The following is a 17187-nucleotide window of genomic DNA, read 5'->3' on the forward strand; positions in this document are numbered from 1 at the left end:
CTTTCAGCACCAAGGGGAGATCCTACCAACAAAACTTTAGAGGTTTTTGTCTTGTGATAATGCTTTCAGCACCAAGGGGAGATCCTACCAACAAAACTTTAGAGGTTTTTGTCTTGTGATAATGCTTTCAGCACCAAGGAGAGATCCTACCAACAAAACTTTAGAGGTTTTTTGTCTTGTGACAATGCTTTCAGCACAAAGGAGAGATCCTACCAACAAAACTTTCGAGGTTTTTGTCTTGTGATAATGCTTTCTGTACCAAGGGGAGATCCTACCAACAAAACTTTCGAGGTTTTTTGTCTTGTGATAATGCTTTCAGCACAAAGGAGAGATCCTAACAGACATGAGTCAATCTGTTTTCCTACCTGACAATGAGCAGTTTCTGAAAGGTGTTGAGGGAGACCTCATAGCCATCAGGCAGGGTCTCTTCCTCTGGTGCATCCTTGTCAAACCAGACCTTCCACCCCTTCTCATTACGTGGGATCTGTTGGGAACACCAAAAAGTACTGTTATCTGTGTTACAGAAACACTAGTAAACAGGTAAAGGTAGTCCCAGAGCCTTTATCAGGCTGTAGGGGCAGTGGGTTGTTAATCCACTGTGTCTAAAACATGGTATTGGAAGGCAGAGCCCATCCCTTTCTTTCCAATACCTTTTACCTCCCCAACCAAAGTCAGGTATCCATTTCACACCTGGATGGAGTGAGGGGAGTCATGTAAAGTGCCTTTTTTTACCAAGGACACAACGTCTTGCCAGGAATGACAGGAATTGAGCCTGTGACCTCTCGGTCTCGTGTCTGCTAGCCATTTGACGACCCAAGAAACATCAGTGTTGAGTGTAAAATATCAGTATTAGGATGAATATCAGTACTTCAGATTTGTCTGCTCTAATTTCTGGAGAGCCATTCCTTACCTGGTTGAGGACATCAGAGAACTTCTGCAGCTTGCTGAGCTCCACCAGGTTGAGCCAGGTCATGTCCAGGATCCACTTACACGGTTTGGGCTGAACAGCGTTCAGGTCCAGAGCAGCACCGCCTTTGGGGAGGGGAGAAAGTTATGTATGTAACATGAACTCTCATAATTCCCTAAGACTAATGCCACATCAATAATTCCAGAGGCATGCACACTTCAGATATCCAGGTGTTTCAGACATTCTCGAGAAGGCCTGAATAACACTGTTTTTGTAATGTGGCAATCCTAGCATACCCTGCATAATTATAATAGTAGACATTATAGACAATACTCAGTGATTGTATCAGAGGAAAATGTGTCAGGAATAGCCACATAATGAATACAGATGAGGCCTTATCTTTTTATCATATTAAGGACACATTCCTAGATAAAGATTATATGTGTTGCTTGGGTTTTGTCATTTTGCTCCTATGAAAATTGAATCAAATTAGATTTTTACCTCTAGACAAGAGGGATACCTTTGCTGCTAATAAGAAGTTTCTGTCATGGATCAATTTTGGGATACTGACTTCACAAAAATTAGTCAACAGATGCAGTAAAGGGTGACCCCTGATACAATAACACAAATTACACAAAGGTAAGAGAACACTCTTGTGTTGTAGCTGCAGCAGTAAGATAGTTTCCCCACCCTTGATGAGAACCTGGAACTCATCGTGAGAGATGGAGGCCCTCTGCAGGTCAATCTTCAGAGCCAGCAGCAGGGTGAAAAGGAACTTGTGAGTCTCGTACAGACCACGGCACGAGTACCTGAACACCGCAAACGTCAGGTACTCTATCACGTTGTGGATACGCTTGGCTGGGATCGGAGACTTCTCTGACCTGTTTTGGAAATATTATTTATTCATTGTTGATTTCATGTTTGAAGGAACTTTTGTCCACATATATTGTTGACCATGGAAGTTAACTTGTAGGAGCATGGCATTGGCTACAGTTGGCAAACATTCATTAATAAGATTGCCTCTTGTTCAATAACATCTGCAATTCTTGAAAACAGAAAATGACTCTAACGTACTTTAATGTCACAATGATACTGTAAATCACAATTTTTTTGGGGCAGTACTTTTACATTCTGGGATTTTACGTCACTTCTTACCATAAATTAATAATTTCTTTTTGCCACACCGTGCTGCCTCCGTGAATGTATTGTTCCGCGAACATGTCCATTTTTTTCAGAACACAAACTTTTACTAACAGCCAACATAAAAGTGATTTACAGTACTTGCTGGTATGTGCTGCATGTGTCTTTTTTGGTTAGCATTGCGAGCATAGGTTCTTCACAACTGTGACCTTACCTATCCAGAGAGAGATCAAAGATGCCCAGGAACTGCCTGAGGGAAGTCTGGTACATGCAGTTCACCATGCTCATCTCAGTGATCAGGAAGTACAGGATGCTACCCTGGGTTGCCACTGAACAGAAATATCAGGAAAATTCTTAAGTCAGTCAAACTAGTCATTATACAAAGTACACAGTACAGTACAAAATCTACTCATGATAACCAACAGATATTGCCACGTTGTGTCCCTATCTTTATTAGTTAGGTTTTAGAGTTGTGCTAGAAAGGTAACATTTGTAAAGTAAATGCATAATGTTTTCCTTCACACAGTCTAACTTCTGTATTCTTATTCAAAACGTTCATGTATATGGTGACCAACCCCTCCAACTCTGTCCTGCCACTTGCTACATAATGTAATCCAACATTACAGGGTGTCTGCTACAGCACCAGTTGTCATAGTGACAGCCGTCTGATCCAGCCACTTGCCCCTATTTGTTTGGAGAAGAAAAAGAAGAAACAGAGCTAAAAGGTAAACAATACAGACAGGTACACCTTACCAGGTCGATACTCCTCTCTGGCCTCGTTGATTTTGATCTCTGTGTCTGCTGCAACGATCAGCTTCTCACTGACCTCAGCTGCCGTCTCCTTGGTGATGGCCAGCACTGTGATGAGGGACTCGTCCTCAACAAGGGAGCCCTGTAGGAGCCAAGCAAGTACAAGAGAACTGTACAGCATGCATCGATGAAGGCATTCAGATAGTATTACATATTAAGAAACTTGGATTAATCATAGAGTTTGAAAATTATCAGATGTTTCAAGAAGCATCAACTACTTTTCTTTAGTGACTAATTTAATTTATAGTTGAAGGGAAACAGTTTTCTTGTGAACAGTATGCATTAATGTAGATTCTGGCTAGATTACATCTGGACCCAATAAATCTGAAAACCAACCTGCAACTTGCAGTTCAAAGCCTCAAATAACATTTTAATACTATTAGCTATAACTAGTATAAGGCAAAAGCAGTCGTCTGGCTGAAGCCCCAGACAAACCTGAGTGCTGGTGAGCTTGTAGAGCAGGTTGTCCTCCAGTTCCTGCATCTTCCTCTTGTTGGCCGTCACGTCTTCCATCAGTTTGGTCCGCTCTGACTCTAGCTCCTGGGGGACGGTGGAAGTGTTTTAGTCACTAAGGCACTCTTAGGCAATCTTGACACTTTTCCCCATGTTTTCTTTATATTCCCTCTACTAGTGCCAAACCAGCAACCTTGTCAGCCGTATTTCCTACCCATGTGGCTATCACATGTACACATATCTAAAAGTTGAGCTCTTGTGGTCACCAGTATTACTGAGAATTAGTAAGATGGGTTTCTCAAGCCTAGCGAAATAATTCTAATGAAAAGGCTCTTAATTTTGATGCTTTGAGAGTCAAGTAAATCTTTCCGATGATGACAGGTTCAGCCGGATGAATGTAGCTGGAACTTACGGCTTTCTCAGCAAGAATAACCCTGCCAAGCAGCTGGTCCTCCAGACCCTTCATGGTCACCGTGAAGTCAATGATTGAGGTACGGGCACTGATCTGTAGCGAGGTAACATTTCGGTCACTTGTTAGTGGCATTAAGTCAATACTACATTTTGAATATATTGTTTATACCGTAACAATGCTTTCAGAACCAAGGAGAGATCCCACCAACAAAACTTTAGAAGTTTTTGTCTTGTGACAATGCTTTCAGCACCAAGGAGAGATCCTACCAACAAAACTTTAGAGGATTTTTGTCTTGTTACAATACTTTCAGCACCAAGGAGAGATCCAACCAATAAAACCTAACGTTTTTTTGTTGTGATAAGGCTTTCAGCACCAAGGAGAGATCCTACCAACAAAACTTTAGAGGATTTTTGTCTTGTTACAATACTTTCAGCACAAAGGCGAGATCCTACAAACAAAACTTCAGAGGGTTTTTGTCTTGTGACATGCTTTCAGAACCAAGAAGAGATCCTGTCAACAAAACTTAAGAGAGCTTTTGTCTTGTGATAATACTTTCAGCACCAAGGAGAGATCCTACCAACAAAACTTTAGAGGTTTTTCGTCTTGTGACAATGCTTTCAGAACCAAGGAGAGATCCTGTCAACAAAACTTAAGAGAACTTTTGTCTTGTAGCGATACTTTCAGCACCAAGGAGAGATCCTACCAACAATACTTTTGAGGGATTTGTATTGTGTTGTATCAGAACACACGGCACTTTATTAGCAAAGGGAGCTTTGTTTTTGTTTTTCTGATAGTTGGACAGAAGACAGCATATGTGAGACAATACATACCTCAGGAGTGTATGCAGGATTGGGTAGTTTGGTGGTGATGTAGAGGGTGTAGCCTGTCATCACATCCACCTCCTTATCGCCAACTTTCACCTTTGGGAAAAAAAAACAAATACTTTGAAACTATCATCTATTTATGCTAAATGTAGTGTACAACAAATAAGTGCTACTCACATGATAAAGGTTTTTCAATTGCATGCATTCAGAAATATTCCAGGCCAGTGTAACTATAAAACACCAAACCTCCATATTGTAAGGCATCAATGAAGTAAAAACCATCTGAGAAATAATCTGTGTTTCTTTTGTTTAAAGTTAAAATTTTTGATCCAACACAAAGTAATTGATTGGTTCTCACATAGAACTTTTGACCAGTTTGACCCAGTGTTTATGTCACACTTCAGAGAAGTCTCACTGGGTCAGTCTACTGAGGAAGACCTGAGTGACTGGTCGAAAGTTCTATATGAGAAGCATTCTTTGTGTTGGATCAAAAGTTTTAACTTTAAACAAGAAACATAGATCATTTATTAGATGGTTTTAACTACCAACACAGATGAATTTCATGACAATCTATTTTCTGTCTTCTGATCCTGTGTTCTGAGAGCAAGTAAGGGACAAACCTTGAATGTAGATCCAGACTTGATGAAGTTCTTCTCCAGGACGTTGTCCAAGGCTGGGTCCAGTTCTTCATTGATGTCCTCAATCAGTAGGGGTCGACCCAAAGACAGAGCGTCTTCCAGGTGGGTCCGGAAGTACTTGTGGTTCAGGGACGTCACCTGTAGGTACAGATGTTAAAGTTCATCATCATAGGAACATAGAAACATGATACTTATATATCATAACTTCTGTTGAGGGGGGTTACCCCGGTATTATGTTTACCTACGCAGAAGGAAAACATAATGTTTTTGCTTGGTTTCTTCTTCCGTTCCAAACACATAAGGTCAATAACCTGGACCAGATGGCTGTCACCATGGTAACTAGTGTTGCAGCAGACACCATATATACATGAATGTGTTTGAGTAAAAATAACAGTGCAGTACTTTGTAAGGCTAGGCCATGTGAAGGTAAACATATCACTACCAACACAGATGAACTTTCATGATAGTAAGTTCCTATCAGGTCTGCTGACTGACCTGTAGTTCATGGTCCTTCTCCTTGTTCTTGATCCATATCTTGCCCTGACCTTGAGGGTCGATCAGGAGGGGGTAGCGGGTTGCCTTGGTGACAATGATGCCGTTTTGAACAGACAGATCATCGTTAGGCAGGCCCTGTAGGTTCCACTCTCCAACCTTCAGGGGGGATACAAAAACAGCACATCAAAAATCATCCTTGCGAAGAATTTCATACCTCCAACATATGTTCAGTCTCTGTTCAGTCTAGTTTAAAACAAACACAATCAATCCTAATAGGTGGAACATAATGAAATAGCTAAAAGCAGTTTAAGAGAGGCTAGATTCATGACCTTCCCCAGAATTTATTCTTGAATTTATTCCCGATCACCAGCCGACCGAGTTTGGCTGACGTTTGGTAGCACTCTTGCCAAATTTAGAGCATGCCTACCTTTCTATATGAATCAAAATGAATTTGAGTTCAATTGGAGTCAAATTTCATCCGGTCCTGAACACGCCCCAAACACTGCTGACTTACTCCCAGATGCATGGTTGGCTGGTGTTTTGCCGAAAACCAGCCAACTTTGATTCTCTCACAAATGTTTTATACATTTTGAAACATTCCGCTGGCACAACTGAACTGTAGCTGAATTTGCCAAACACCAGTCGACCCAGCCAACTTGATGCCGATCCACTTCTAACCATAGTCGGCGGGCATTTGACTAGCGTTTGGGAGGCCAAATTCATGAATGTGTGACAGGGGCTTTACCGTAGCCTGGTCCACCAGTTCAGAGGTGATGTTGAGCTCCTTGGTGAAGGGAATGTGGCGAACAGACAGCTCCTTCTCCCACACATCCTTCAGCAGGTAGGTGCGGAACTCCTGGTTGAAGGGTCCAGAGTACGACAGGAAGGCTGTGCACAGGAGGGAGTCTCCCACTAGCCTGGAGGAAGGAAATGTCATTCATTTCAGCTCTGCTGAAAGCTATACCATCAACTATGGACATACTATGTCTGCAGACTTTGGCAGAGCGTCTCATTTAAAGCCGTATTCACGTATCTAAGGATGACATCCCATCTATAGTTTTCAGATGTTGTGTTGGAAAAGAAAACAGGAAAAAGTCTGATGCAACGTTGAGCAATCATCCAACAAAATCTTGAAAACAATTGCAGTATGTTCTGCTGATGTGTTTAAGGATATATCATTTTGGACTGCAATTTTGTATTACTGAATACAAAAACATTAGGAAATTCTAAGGCTTGTGATAAATTACTTTTTGAAAAAGCATTCTAGCCTATAAGGTACTGGCCCAAAGGGAGCAGTTATAAAATCAACTTCAGGTTCAAGAAACGGTATAATTTTTCCCTAAGACTTCCTATTTTATCACCTGTCAATCTGAGCCTTGAATTCCTTGCTCTGTTGTGTCCATCTGGTTTTTTCTCCAGCCAGCCCACCAATCAGAGCAGAGGCTGCCTCCATCTTTTTCTTGCAAGCTTCAGCATCATCCAACAGATCCTACAAACACATAATCATGATTTTCTACCTTCTAAACCACATTTATTAATTAATTTTGAAAAGTAGGATGCAGAGATAAATTATTCATGCCTCCCTACTTTGTAAAACATCCTTTAGGAGGTTTGAAGGATTCTTTACCAAGTACATGAAACTTAGCATGAATTGAAAACACACAAATTGAGACCACCACATAATGCTTGCATAGCAGTCAGTCTTGTCCAGTGACAATCAGAATTTTGTGATAAAAAATATGATGAATATGGTATCATGTCCGTAGCCAGGGGGGTCCGAAGGCTCAAGGGTCCACTTTTTGTCTTGCAGATTTTTCTTTAAAAGATGGACTGATTCGTATCACCAGCAGGGTTGAAATCGTAGAAAAACTGCTAACTTTGTGAATGAATAAAAAGTTAGGTATGATTTACTTTCTTTGAAATCCTCTTAAAAATGCAAGAAATGCTATTTCAGAAGGTTTAATTTTCAAACTTTTCCGGGGGAGCATACCCCAGGACCCCCTAGGAACTGTCGCTGGTCCCTGAGACAGTGGGAATACACCCCCGTATTCAAAATCCTGGCTATGGGCATGGGTATTTTCAACTCAATCATTGGCCTTAGTAACATCTATTAGGCTTCTCACTTGTTTCTCCTTCATGGCAGCATCAAACTTGGCCTGCACTTCATCCAGTTCTGCCTGCTTGGCATCCAGCTGTGCCTGGGCTTTGTTCAGCTGATCCATGGCTTTGCCCAGGTGGGCCTCCTGGACCGCCAGGTTTGCCTACGTGAGGTTATTTGTTTGTTTATTATTTTGTTTATTTGACAGATCGCCATTAGTGAATACAATGCATATTACATACATACTAGTCTTCATGGAGTCATAAAAATTACAAAGTTGTTGGAAATTGAAATTCAAACCTGTTTCAGACTTCTACCAACACAGATGAACTTTCAAGATGATATTTGAAAGTTTTTTTGTCCTGCATTAGGAACAAAATAGAAAGCTGTGCTATTTCATGTGGAAAATTGTTTGTTTTTGTGGTCAGATTTGATTTTGGCATACAAATTTGCATGAAACCAACTCCTTGCCATGATGGGGCATTTTGCAGTACCTTGAGGGGCAAGACTTCCTTGTTGATGCCATAGAACACAGCCATGGCACACGTCCAGGCCAGCAGGCCTGCCACGTTGCCACACACTTTCTTGGCATTTTCTAAGCTGTAGTCCTCCATGCCCAGGTACGGCTGCATCAGTTCTACCATCTCCTCCGTGATGGTGTCTTTGGGGAAGTTCTGCAGCATGGACAGGAACCCGCTAGCTGACATCAACTGGGGAGAAAAGGGAGAAGAATCAGGACCACAACTCCACAACAATATCATGAATAGCTCAGCGACCAGTACATTTGTATTTCTAGTCCTGACAGTCAAGAATTGAACTTGTACACTACTGGCTGGGAGAAGAGTGGGGGAAGAGTGAGGAAAGAGTGGGGGAAGACTCTTTTCCCCTCTTCCCCCCTCTATCCACTTTTCCCCCTCATCCTTTCCCCCCACCCTAGACAATTTCCGTTAGCCCCAAATGCTATGATAGGAGCCATGAAGTCAACATACCAGGCTGGTTTACAATTCAAACAATGATTTGCAAACTTTTAATCAAACCACAGCATTGATAGATGGAAAAACAACTCTAAAGAGAAGGGACTTCCTTCAACTGTTGGAGCCAAAATATGAGCATTTTGGAGTTCATTCAGAGGCTGAAATGTTTTTGCAAATCAGAAAAAGATGAAGTTGGTGAATCCATGAACGAACAAATTTAATTGGCTTGGCCTAAGGTGTTAAACAAATATGTCAGCGTCCATGCTGCCCACCTTTAGTGACTCTGACCAGGAGGGTTTAGGACAGGGCCTGTCAGGGTCCAGTGTCACGGGGTCCAGTTTTCGGCGGAACAGGAGGATGGCACAGTCCATGATGCGCATGATCAGATGGGGAGGTTTGGCCAGCTTTCTCACCGTACCGATATCAGCAGCTTTGATGGTCTAGGGGTAACAGGTTCACATTGAGTTTTCTTCTTTTTTAATGTGTTTAATGTGTTTTTATAATTTTTTCTAAAGTACAAAAACTGTATGGCACATTTCCCCAAAAAAGGAATAATAACCAGAAAACAGAAATTCAATGTAATACACAAAGATACCCCAGTACATACAAAACTGCTATCAAATTAAGAACAATTATTATAATAAACAATTTATCAAACTAATACTTTTGAATCAGACTAACACACCAACAAACTGACCCAGTGTTGATGTCACACTTAAAAGAAGCCACGTGACAAGTCTCACTGGGTCAGTCTACTGAGTAAGACCAGAGTGACAGGTCAAAAGCTCTAAGATGAGAGAATTTTTGTGTTGGATCAAAAGTTTTAACTTAAAACATATCTTGAATTTATCAATATCAGGAGGTTTTTACCTGCAGGGCTGCCTCTGCCTCAGCTAAGGCTGGTTTTGCTGCTTCCAGTTTCTCCTCGGCAACTGCCTTCTCCACGGCGATGTCATCCACAATGTGCTGAGCTGCATCCTTCACTTTCTGTACCTCGTTCTTAACTTTCTCAGCAGCCTGGGCACTGACGGTCACCTCAGCTAACACCTACAGGAAGGAGTCAAGTAAAATCTGCCTCAAGTTGTTGTCGCAGAATTTAACACAGTATTACATAAAAAGTAGTACGGAATCCTGGCTAGAATGGCTTATGTGAGAGATAGCCAGGAATAAACTGCACTGTGTGGTATAATGTATGGGCCTTTAGACCATATGATTTGGATTGTGGAGATTTTCCTGTTCGTGTATAAATGCGCCACATTACGCGTTCCAGGGTAAGCCAGCTGCAGTTCAAGTGACCTCCGCAGGTGGCAGGAGGCAGTCAAAATGTTTAGAAACCATAACTTTTTTTTGTTTCAGTTATTTTGTAGATTATATCATACATTTCAACATATTAGTTGGCCGTGATTCTCTAGTGCACCCTACTATAAAGAAGAATAAGTGAGTTTTTGTCAGAACAAAACCAACCTTGTCTGCCTTGGCAGAGGCAACAGCAAGGTCCTTCTCTTTAACAACCAGCTCCTTGGACAATTCGGCAACAGACTCTCCAGCTTCTATCAACTTCTCCAGACCTTGGATAGAGCAAGAAAAAAAAGGGTTCTACAAGAGCACACTTTAAAAAATTTTGAGCATGATTTTCACTCCTTGATCTGAAGGAAACAAAATATTGTTGCAGTCAATACTTTTATACAAACTCAACCCTTGCCTTAGAATTTTTTATGGTACATGTGTACTCCCTTATTCTATTTTTTCGTGCCATCTAACGACCATGACAATAAAGAAATATGACTCCATATCATACCAGTGTTCATACGGCGGGACAGCTCCCCAATATGTGCATACTTCTCAGAGTAGATGCTCTTGTAGCCATCAATGAAGGACAGGTAGGACTTGGGTGTTACATGGGTCTGACGGCGGTACCTAGGAGAATGTTCACCAATAAACTCTCCATGACACAGAGAAAATAACGCTAAGAAAAACAGGGTTACTGGCATCGTGGTAATTACTGATATCTAATAGCAACAGCATTTTCAGTACTAAGGAGAGATGTTGCTACAAACTTAAATGCAACATCAAAAATCTATTTGGAATGCTCTGGTGTGACAGACCTGTCAAAGTATTTGACACAAGCCTCGGCCACTTTGTCATGGAAGATGCCCATGGTCTCCACCACCCCCTGCTTCACCTCGGCAGAGCACACCATCTCGTAGCTGGCCAGGAAACTGTCGGCCACGGCCACCAGGGCGTCCTTCGGCCAGCCCAAGAACCAGTCCATGGTGCAGCCCGAGATCAGCCCGGGGAACTTCAGGGATCGGTTACGGAACTTTTCACCAACCTGACAGAAACAAAGGCAAGGTATCTGATGACTCACTGCACAAAATCCCTTCTTAAAGCACATCTTAAAGATACATAAGGTTACGTTTCTTCCCTTATGAGTACAAAAATCACAACAATCTGCCAGCCGGTTCTTGAGTTATCCTTCTTCAAAGATTTTTAAACAAACTACCCTGTAGTTCCAGAACAAGCTGCTTGGGGGCCCAAACTTCTTCTTCCCTAGCCCAAGAGCTATCTACCATCTAAAATCCATGACTGTAGCATGTCTAGATCATGAGATACCAAAACCCGAAGTTCTGCTGCAGTACAAATGAAAGCTGCCAGGGAATCCAAAATCTAATAATTTCTAGGTCTCATAAAGACCTACCCACCAACAAATTTTCATGACAATGCATACAAAAATTTATGAGTTATGCTGTTCACAGACAGACAGACAAACAATTTGGACACGCACTACTGAAAACATATTAACCTTCTTGGTGAAGGTAATAATGGGTTCAAGAACAAATAGTCCCATATGCAAGCATGCCAAAGTAAGTCAAAGAAAACTTTTCCTCTCAAGCACACTTCTCCAGCCTTGCACACAGTTAGTTGTACTTACCGGTGAGAAGCAGAGAACCACGTGCAGGTTGTCCCGTGCTCGGGAGATGAAGTAGTCATACAGGTTGTCCTGGGTGGGAGCCCGGCGAGGGAACTCCTTCTTCATGACAGGGATGAGCTCCTGGGTGATCTCATCCAGCTCATCACGGGCAAACAGGTTGGACACCTGGGGACACAGGAGCACGGAATCACTCCAGTTCTCACAGGATGGAATCCACAGAACAGATGCTAAACTTGTTGATATGTCTTTCAAAGTTAGGGGATCTCTCACCTAGAGCATTAAACCGTCACTCTGATCTTCCTCTGAGTCAGTAGACTGACCCAGTGAGACTTGTTACGTGGATTCTTTACATCAGGGCCCATCACCCTTCACTCAACCGCAACGGGGGCCAACATCATCTACCTTTGACCCAGTGTTGACGTCACACTTAAAAGAAGCCATGTGACAAGTCTCACTGGGTCAGGCTACTGAGGAAGACCAGAGTAACTGGTCAAAAGCTCTAGGTGAGAGAATTTCTTTAAGCGTTGGATCAAAAGTTTTAACTTTGAACTGATTCAAATCTGTTGATTAGGTATATACTCATGACAGGACATGCATTTGAATGAATTTAAGCACATTGATGTTGGAGGATCAGGGAAAAACTCTACAAACTTCTATATTACAGTAGAGTCGTCATTGTAGCATAGTCTTTTACCTCCCCAGAGCTGAGTAGATTGTTGAGGTATTCCAAGAAAGCCTCATCTTTGATCTCATTGTCAGTGAAGATGAAGGTGATGCCGTTCCCCTCTCCACCGGCCACACGATACAGGTACTTCAGGTCGTCCATCAGGTTACTCTGATTGTAGGACCTAAACAACCAAAGAGGAATACATTTGTATTGATGCTTTCATTGTCAATTCTGTTACTGGAAAGAAAAAAAAAAGTATGGCACACCACAGTTACCAGCTCTCCCACATCTTTAAAGTGTTACCAGCATACCTACATGTTATTAAAGGTGAACATCATCATGCATAGATTATGTAAACGTAGAAGTCATTTGCATCAAATTTACAAATTTTAAAGCCGTCATGGGGCAGGAGGTACTTGAACTTTAGTTTTCTGTTTTATAATTGTGTTTAAGGACCCAGTGGGTCATAGATCTAAAAGTTCATTCCAAGTTTTCATGCAATCATTAGTCATCAATATCTTAAATACTGTCCACAGTTGTTGTACTAAGGTCGGATGAGTAAAAGCAGCAGATATTGCATGCATCTTTTGTACTTGTTAGGTGCTCCCCATTAAGAAGGTCTCTACTAAGCTACAAAGGATATGTGATGATGACCTGTACATGTAGCTCACCTTTACCATTCCAATTCCCAAGTTTGACACATTTGTTCAGGAACAAGACCTGTTCTCTGTGTATAGGGCTAGGGGCAGTGGGTGATTGGGTATGTGGTAGGATTTAGGGTTTGAGGTTGGTAGAAAGGTAATAAGGGTTTGGTTTGGTGTGGGAGGAGGGAAAGGGAAATAAAGTCAAGTTAGCATAAATTATGGTAAATGTTAAATTACTATAAATTACATCTAGTAGGCACCAACATATTTTATCTGAAATGGCTGTTGTTTGTTGTTAATGTTTTACAATATTAAGTAACTTGATTTTACTCTATTACAAATTATTGGCTGTGTATACTTTCCACATGACTAAGTTTATACATTATCTTTTAATGACAATCACACCAATTTTCATATTAAGTTTTTGATTTAACATGATCATACAATCATGTAAAAAACATGATCAGCTTTAAATGTAAGTAATCCTTCCCCATACAAATTAAGATACATTGATCACTACTCATTTTACATAAGGGCTGGAAAACTGCAATATGCCTTAAGTTATGCAAAATAACAACAGTTCTTTTTCCTTTCAGTCCTACATGTACTGTCCTGAACTGACCCACCTGGTGAGAGTGATTTGGAAGATCTTGTAGCCAGCGATGAAGGAAGCCAGGCGTGTGAGGGACTGCTTCCCAGAACCACCCACTCCCACCAGCAGGGAGTTACCTCGTGGGGTACGGATCACACGAGAGATCTGCAAAAAAGTAACATTTGTGGTCTCATGCTAAATGTGTATATTCCTCGTATGAAGTACACATTTCGCTCTACATGATGTTACATCAAACAAAATTGAGATGATGGAAAAAAATTGTAGCCAAGGGCAAACTAAAAGTTGTGCAAGGGCAAAGCAACACCATCCATATAGCCATTCAGAAAACAATTATGGTGCCAGATGGTCGACCAAATTGTGAAAAAATACAGGAAAAACATTATTATAATAATAGTTTGATACCCCTAATTTTCTTTTTGTGTATGAATGCATGCTTGTATATGTGCATGTGTGTGTGTGTGTGTGTGTGTTTGTGAGTGTCTCTGTGTGAGAGTGTGTGTGTCTGTGTGCATTAGCGTGCATGTGTGTGTCTCTGTGTGTGTGCATGTGTGTGTAAGTGTGACAGTGTGAGCATTGGACGCACAAGTGTATGTGCTACTACTGCATGCTACTTTCCCACCTTGACCAAGTGAGTCATGGCATCCTTGAAGAAGACCAGGCCCATGTGTGCTCCCCTCACTGTGTCGTTATAGGAGGCCATGAACATCTGCAGCCGCTCACTCAGCACCTGGAAGCTGGGGATCTGGACAAAACATCAGTCAATTTTCAACTTAGCCCAGTGGAGCTTGAAAACACTTAAAAATGAACAAATTGGTTCAGTGGTCTGGCTAGTATTCATCATATGTACATGTATGTAGGTTACGTAAAACTATTAAATGATAAAACAAATTTAAGATTGGCATGGCAATATTACTTAACAGTTACAAGAACAATTTCTTCATGTGATACACACTTGTCCAGTGAAAATGACATGGATTACTGAACATGAGGCCACACTGATTTGATTTTATGGATGAACGCGCGCTTTCGCCTGTTCTAAAAAAAGAATCACCTCCTCAGAGGCTGAGACTGGCCTGGGTGCCATCCTCTGTAGTCCGTGGTAGCTAGCGACAATAGGGAGCCGGCAGTAACTACGGAGGATGGCACCCAGGCTGCCGAAACTCCACGGAACTCAAGAACTCAGTACACTGCGGACTCCTAAATGCCGCAAAAGGCCAGCATGTGCAGGCTTGTCATAAAAGTTTCTATGCACTACCACAAATTCACAATACCAGCTTTGTATCCCTGTGGTTTAGCAGCATTTTTTTTTTGCTGGAATTTTCTTTATTTGCCCGCGTGCACTAGTTTGGGGGTCTTCAGAGGATGTCATCTATAAAATTATGTCAGTGTGGCCTAACAGTTACTGTGAGACGACTTCCTGCTCAAAGATCGATTCAGTAGGATAAGATTAAAGGAAAACCGACAGCTGCATACAACGACTCACCTTTTCATAGATTTTGGGTGCGTCGAGGTCAGCGTCCTCGGGCTCCTCTCCTGTTGGCTCGGGCGCGTCTCGAAGGAAGTCCACAAAGTACGGCTCCGGGTCCAGCTCTGCCAGGTACTCTGCACCAATGTTCTCACCTACAACCCTGATGATGGCCTTGAAGAACCAGTCCTTGTCTTCTGAGTTGGTAAACCTGAGGGGGGAGACAAGGCGCTAAACTTTGTTTCTCAACCATTGACAGAAAATGTACAGCTCTTCATGAAAATGAAATGGCCAAACAGAATTTACTTAGGCTTGACAAAGCTTCTATGTGTGCCTCACTCAACAAGCCTCAGTTATGCTGATATTGGGTGATATCTTGATCCTCAATCACTAAATGACACAGAAAATACTTGATCAGTATGATACACTTCAGTCTTAGCCCAGCTTGCAATTTGAATAACCTGCACAGCAGAACAGTTTGCAGATGTGAAGTTGCACATACATGTAGTATGCTAACAAATATAAAGTTGTTTATTTTCACAGTAGGAGGGTAAGGACAATTTCACAGTTGAAACAATTCAATCTAGTTATTGTACAGACTGTAGTTATACAATGAAAACACATAATATTTTTGCAGTGTTACGATTGTAATAAAGAGGTCACTGCAAAAACCGTGAACATTTTCCAAATTAACAGTGTTGAAATCCCTCCATAGTTTACTTGGCTCACAGCCCACCTGTCTACGATGACCCTGACACACTCGTGCTCCCACAGGGACAGGAGGTACTGCACGTCGGCACACTCGTCAGACAGGACCTTCAGCATCCCCTCCCAGATCCGGCTCAAGTCACGCAGGTTGAAGATGTAGTGGAACTTGGCTGGGGTGGGCAGCATCTTCACCTGAAGTGAGAACAAGAGATTACTAGTACTCTAGATTTATCTCACTGCAGTCAAACAGCCATTGTTGGGTGCACTAAGGTGCACGTGTACCCAGTATTTCGAGCCATGCTAATCATAAACTCCATATTGCGTCTTTGTGAAGTAAGCCTGTTACCTTGGTCATCTGCCATAGGATCCTGGTAGCAGGCACCAGCTTCTTTACTATGTCCACGACTTCTTCACTGAACCCTCTCTCCACACAGAAGTACCCCAGGCCAATGATACCTGTGGCAGGCAAACAGGATACACTGTTACAAAGTTGAAGCCTTAGATCCAGCACAAAAAGAACCATCATGAACCTTCATCAGATGTCTGATCCACTCGTCAGCCTTCAATGCAATGATTCCAAATCAACATTCAAGTATCTAGTACTAGCTTTCATTTGAATGTACATCAACTCACGGAAGATGTGGTCCATGGAGTTGTTAGAAGGCAGAGTACAGTTGAAGACACAGAACTGCCTCTTGAGTCTCTCCGGAATGTCGTTCCTGCCCCCACCGGGATGGATCATGGCTGCCAGGAACTGGATGTCCACAATGTGGGTGAACTCTCCAGGCTTCTCCAGGTTATAGAACCCCTGCATTTCCATCGTCTGACGAACTATCTCATTCGTAACCTACAGGGCATTGGCAAAGATTTAATTCCATTACCCTGTGCTCGCCAGCGTTAATAAGACCAGTAAATTTTTTTTTTTTAATGGAATAACCAAAAGCTGCAATGAGTACTGAAAAGTGCTACATTGTGATTGTGTGTAAGGCTACAACAATAAGATTTGTTGGTTCTTGGATTTTTAAAACACATGCTTAGCTGGAAAAACATACCTTGGTAATGAAAACAAAGTCTGAGGACCAGGTGCACTCAGTTTTAGGTGTCAATTAACTGTTATATTTAATTTGACCTGTCCTGTGCTTTTCTGACATCCCTTTGCTATACTGTAACCTTAAAATGTCACAGAGAACCAAGGAAATAAATTGGTGTAACCTAATGTTATTTACTCTTACTTATACAGAGGCCTAAGGGACTGTACGATATTTACCGGGGGGGGAGGGTCTGGTGCAAAATTGGTCCGGTAAAATTTTTTCAATGGCCCTCCCCCGGCTCAAAATTTTTTCGATGGCCCTCCCCCACCCCAAAAAATTTTTCGATGGCCCTCCCCCACCCCAAAAAATTTTTCGA

At 41.9% G+C, this 17187-nt stretch overlaps 1 protein-coding gene across 1 annotated transcript in view; it reads right to left on the minus strand.

The window, feature by feature from the left end:
- The window catches only part of LOC109469796 (dynein heavy chain 8, axonemal-like), a 68508-nt gene that overhangs the window by 8282 nt on the left and 43039 nt on the right, over window positions 1-17187 (minus strand). Inside the window, exons 59-85 of the mRNA XM_019768462.1 lie at window positions 16414-16627; window positions 16127-16236; window positions 15809-15972; window positions 15091-15283; window positions 14227-14349; window positions 13621-13751; window positions 12378-12531; window positions 11684-11848; window positions 10857-11083; window positions 10550-10668; window positions 10216-10319; window positions 9622-9798; window positions 9024-9191; window positions 8272-8487; window positions 7803-7940; window positions 7041-7168; window positions 6425-6596; window positions 5680-5835; window positions 5167-5322; window positions 4553-4642; window positions 3723-3815; window positions 3293-3397; window positions 2801-2939; window positions 2262-2376; window positions 1598-1788; window positions 911-1032; window positions 366-484 (exon numbers count right to left, since the gene is read on the minus strand). Of these exons, the coding sequence (XP_019624021.1) occupies window positions 366-484; window positions 911-1032; window positions 1598-1788; window positions 2262-2376; window positions 2801-2939; window positions 3293-3397; window positions 3723-3815; window positions 4553-4642; window positions 5167-5322; window positions 5680-5835; window positions 6425-6596; window positions 7041-7168; window positions 7803-7940; window positions 8272-8487; window positions 9024-9191; window positions 9622-9798; window positions 10216-10319; window positions 10550-10668; window positions 10857-11083; window positions 11684-11848; window positions 12378-12531; window positions 13621-13751; window positions 14227-14349; window positions 15091-15283; window positions 15809-15972; window positions 16127-16236; window positions 16414-16627 (3989 nt within the window). The remainder of the gene's footprint in view (window positions 1-365; window positions 485-910; window positions 1033-1597; window positions 1789-2261; window positions 2377-2800; window positions 2940-3292; window positions 3398-3722; window positions 3816-4552; window positions 4643-5166; window positions 5323-5679; window positions 5836-6424; window positions 6597-7040; window positions 7169-7802; window positions 7941-8271; window positions 8488-9023; window positions 9192-9621; window positions 9799-10215; window positions 10320-10549; window positions 10669-10856; window positions 11084-11683; window positions 11849-12377; window positions 12532-13620; window positions 13752-14226; window positions 14350-15090; window positions 15284-15808; window positions 15973-16126; window positions 16237-16413; window positions 16628-17187) is intronic.

This window comes from Branchiostoma belcheri, unplaced genomic scaffold, assembly GCF_001625305.1.
Source record: "Branchiostoma belcheri isolate BF01 breed outbred unplaced genomic scaffold, Haploidv18h27 scaffold21, whole genome shotgun sequence".
Lineage (NCBI taxonomy): Eukaryota > Metazoa > Chordata > Leptocardii > Amphioxiformes > Branchiostomatidae > Branchiostoma > Branchiostoma belcheri.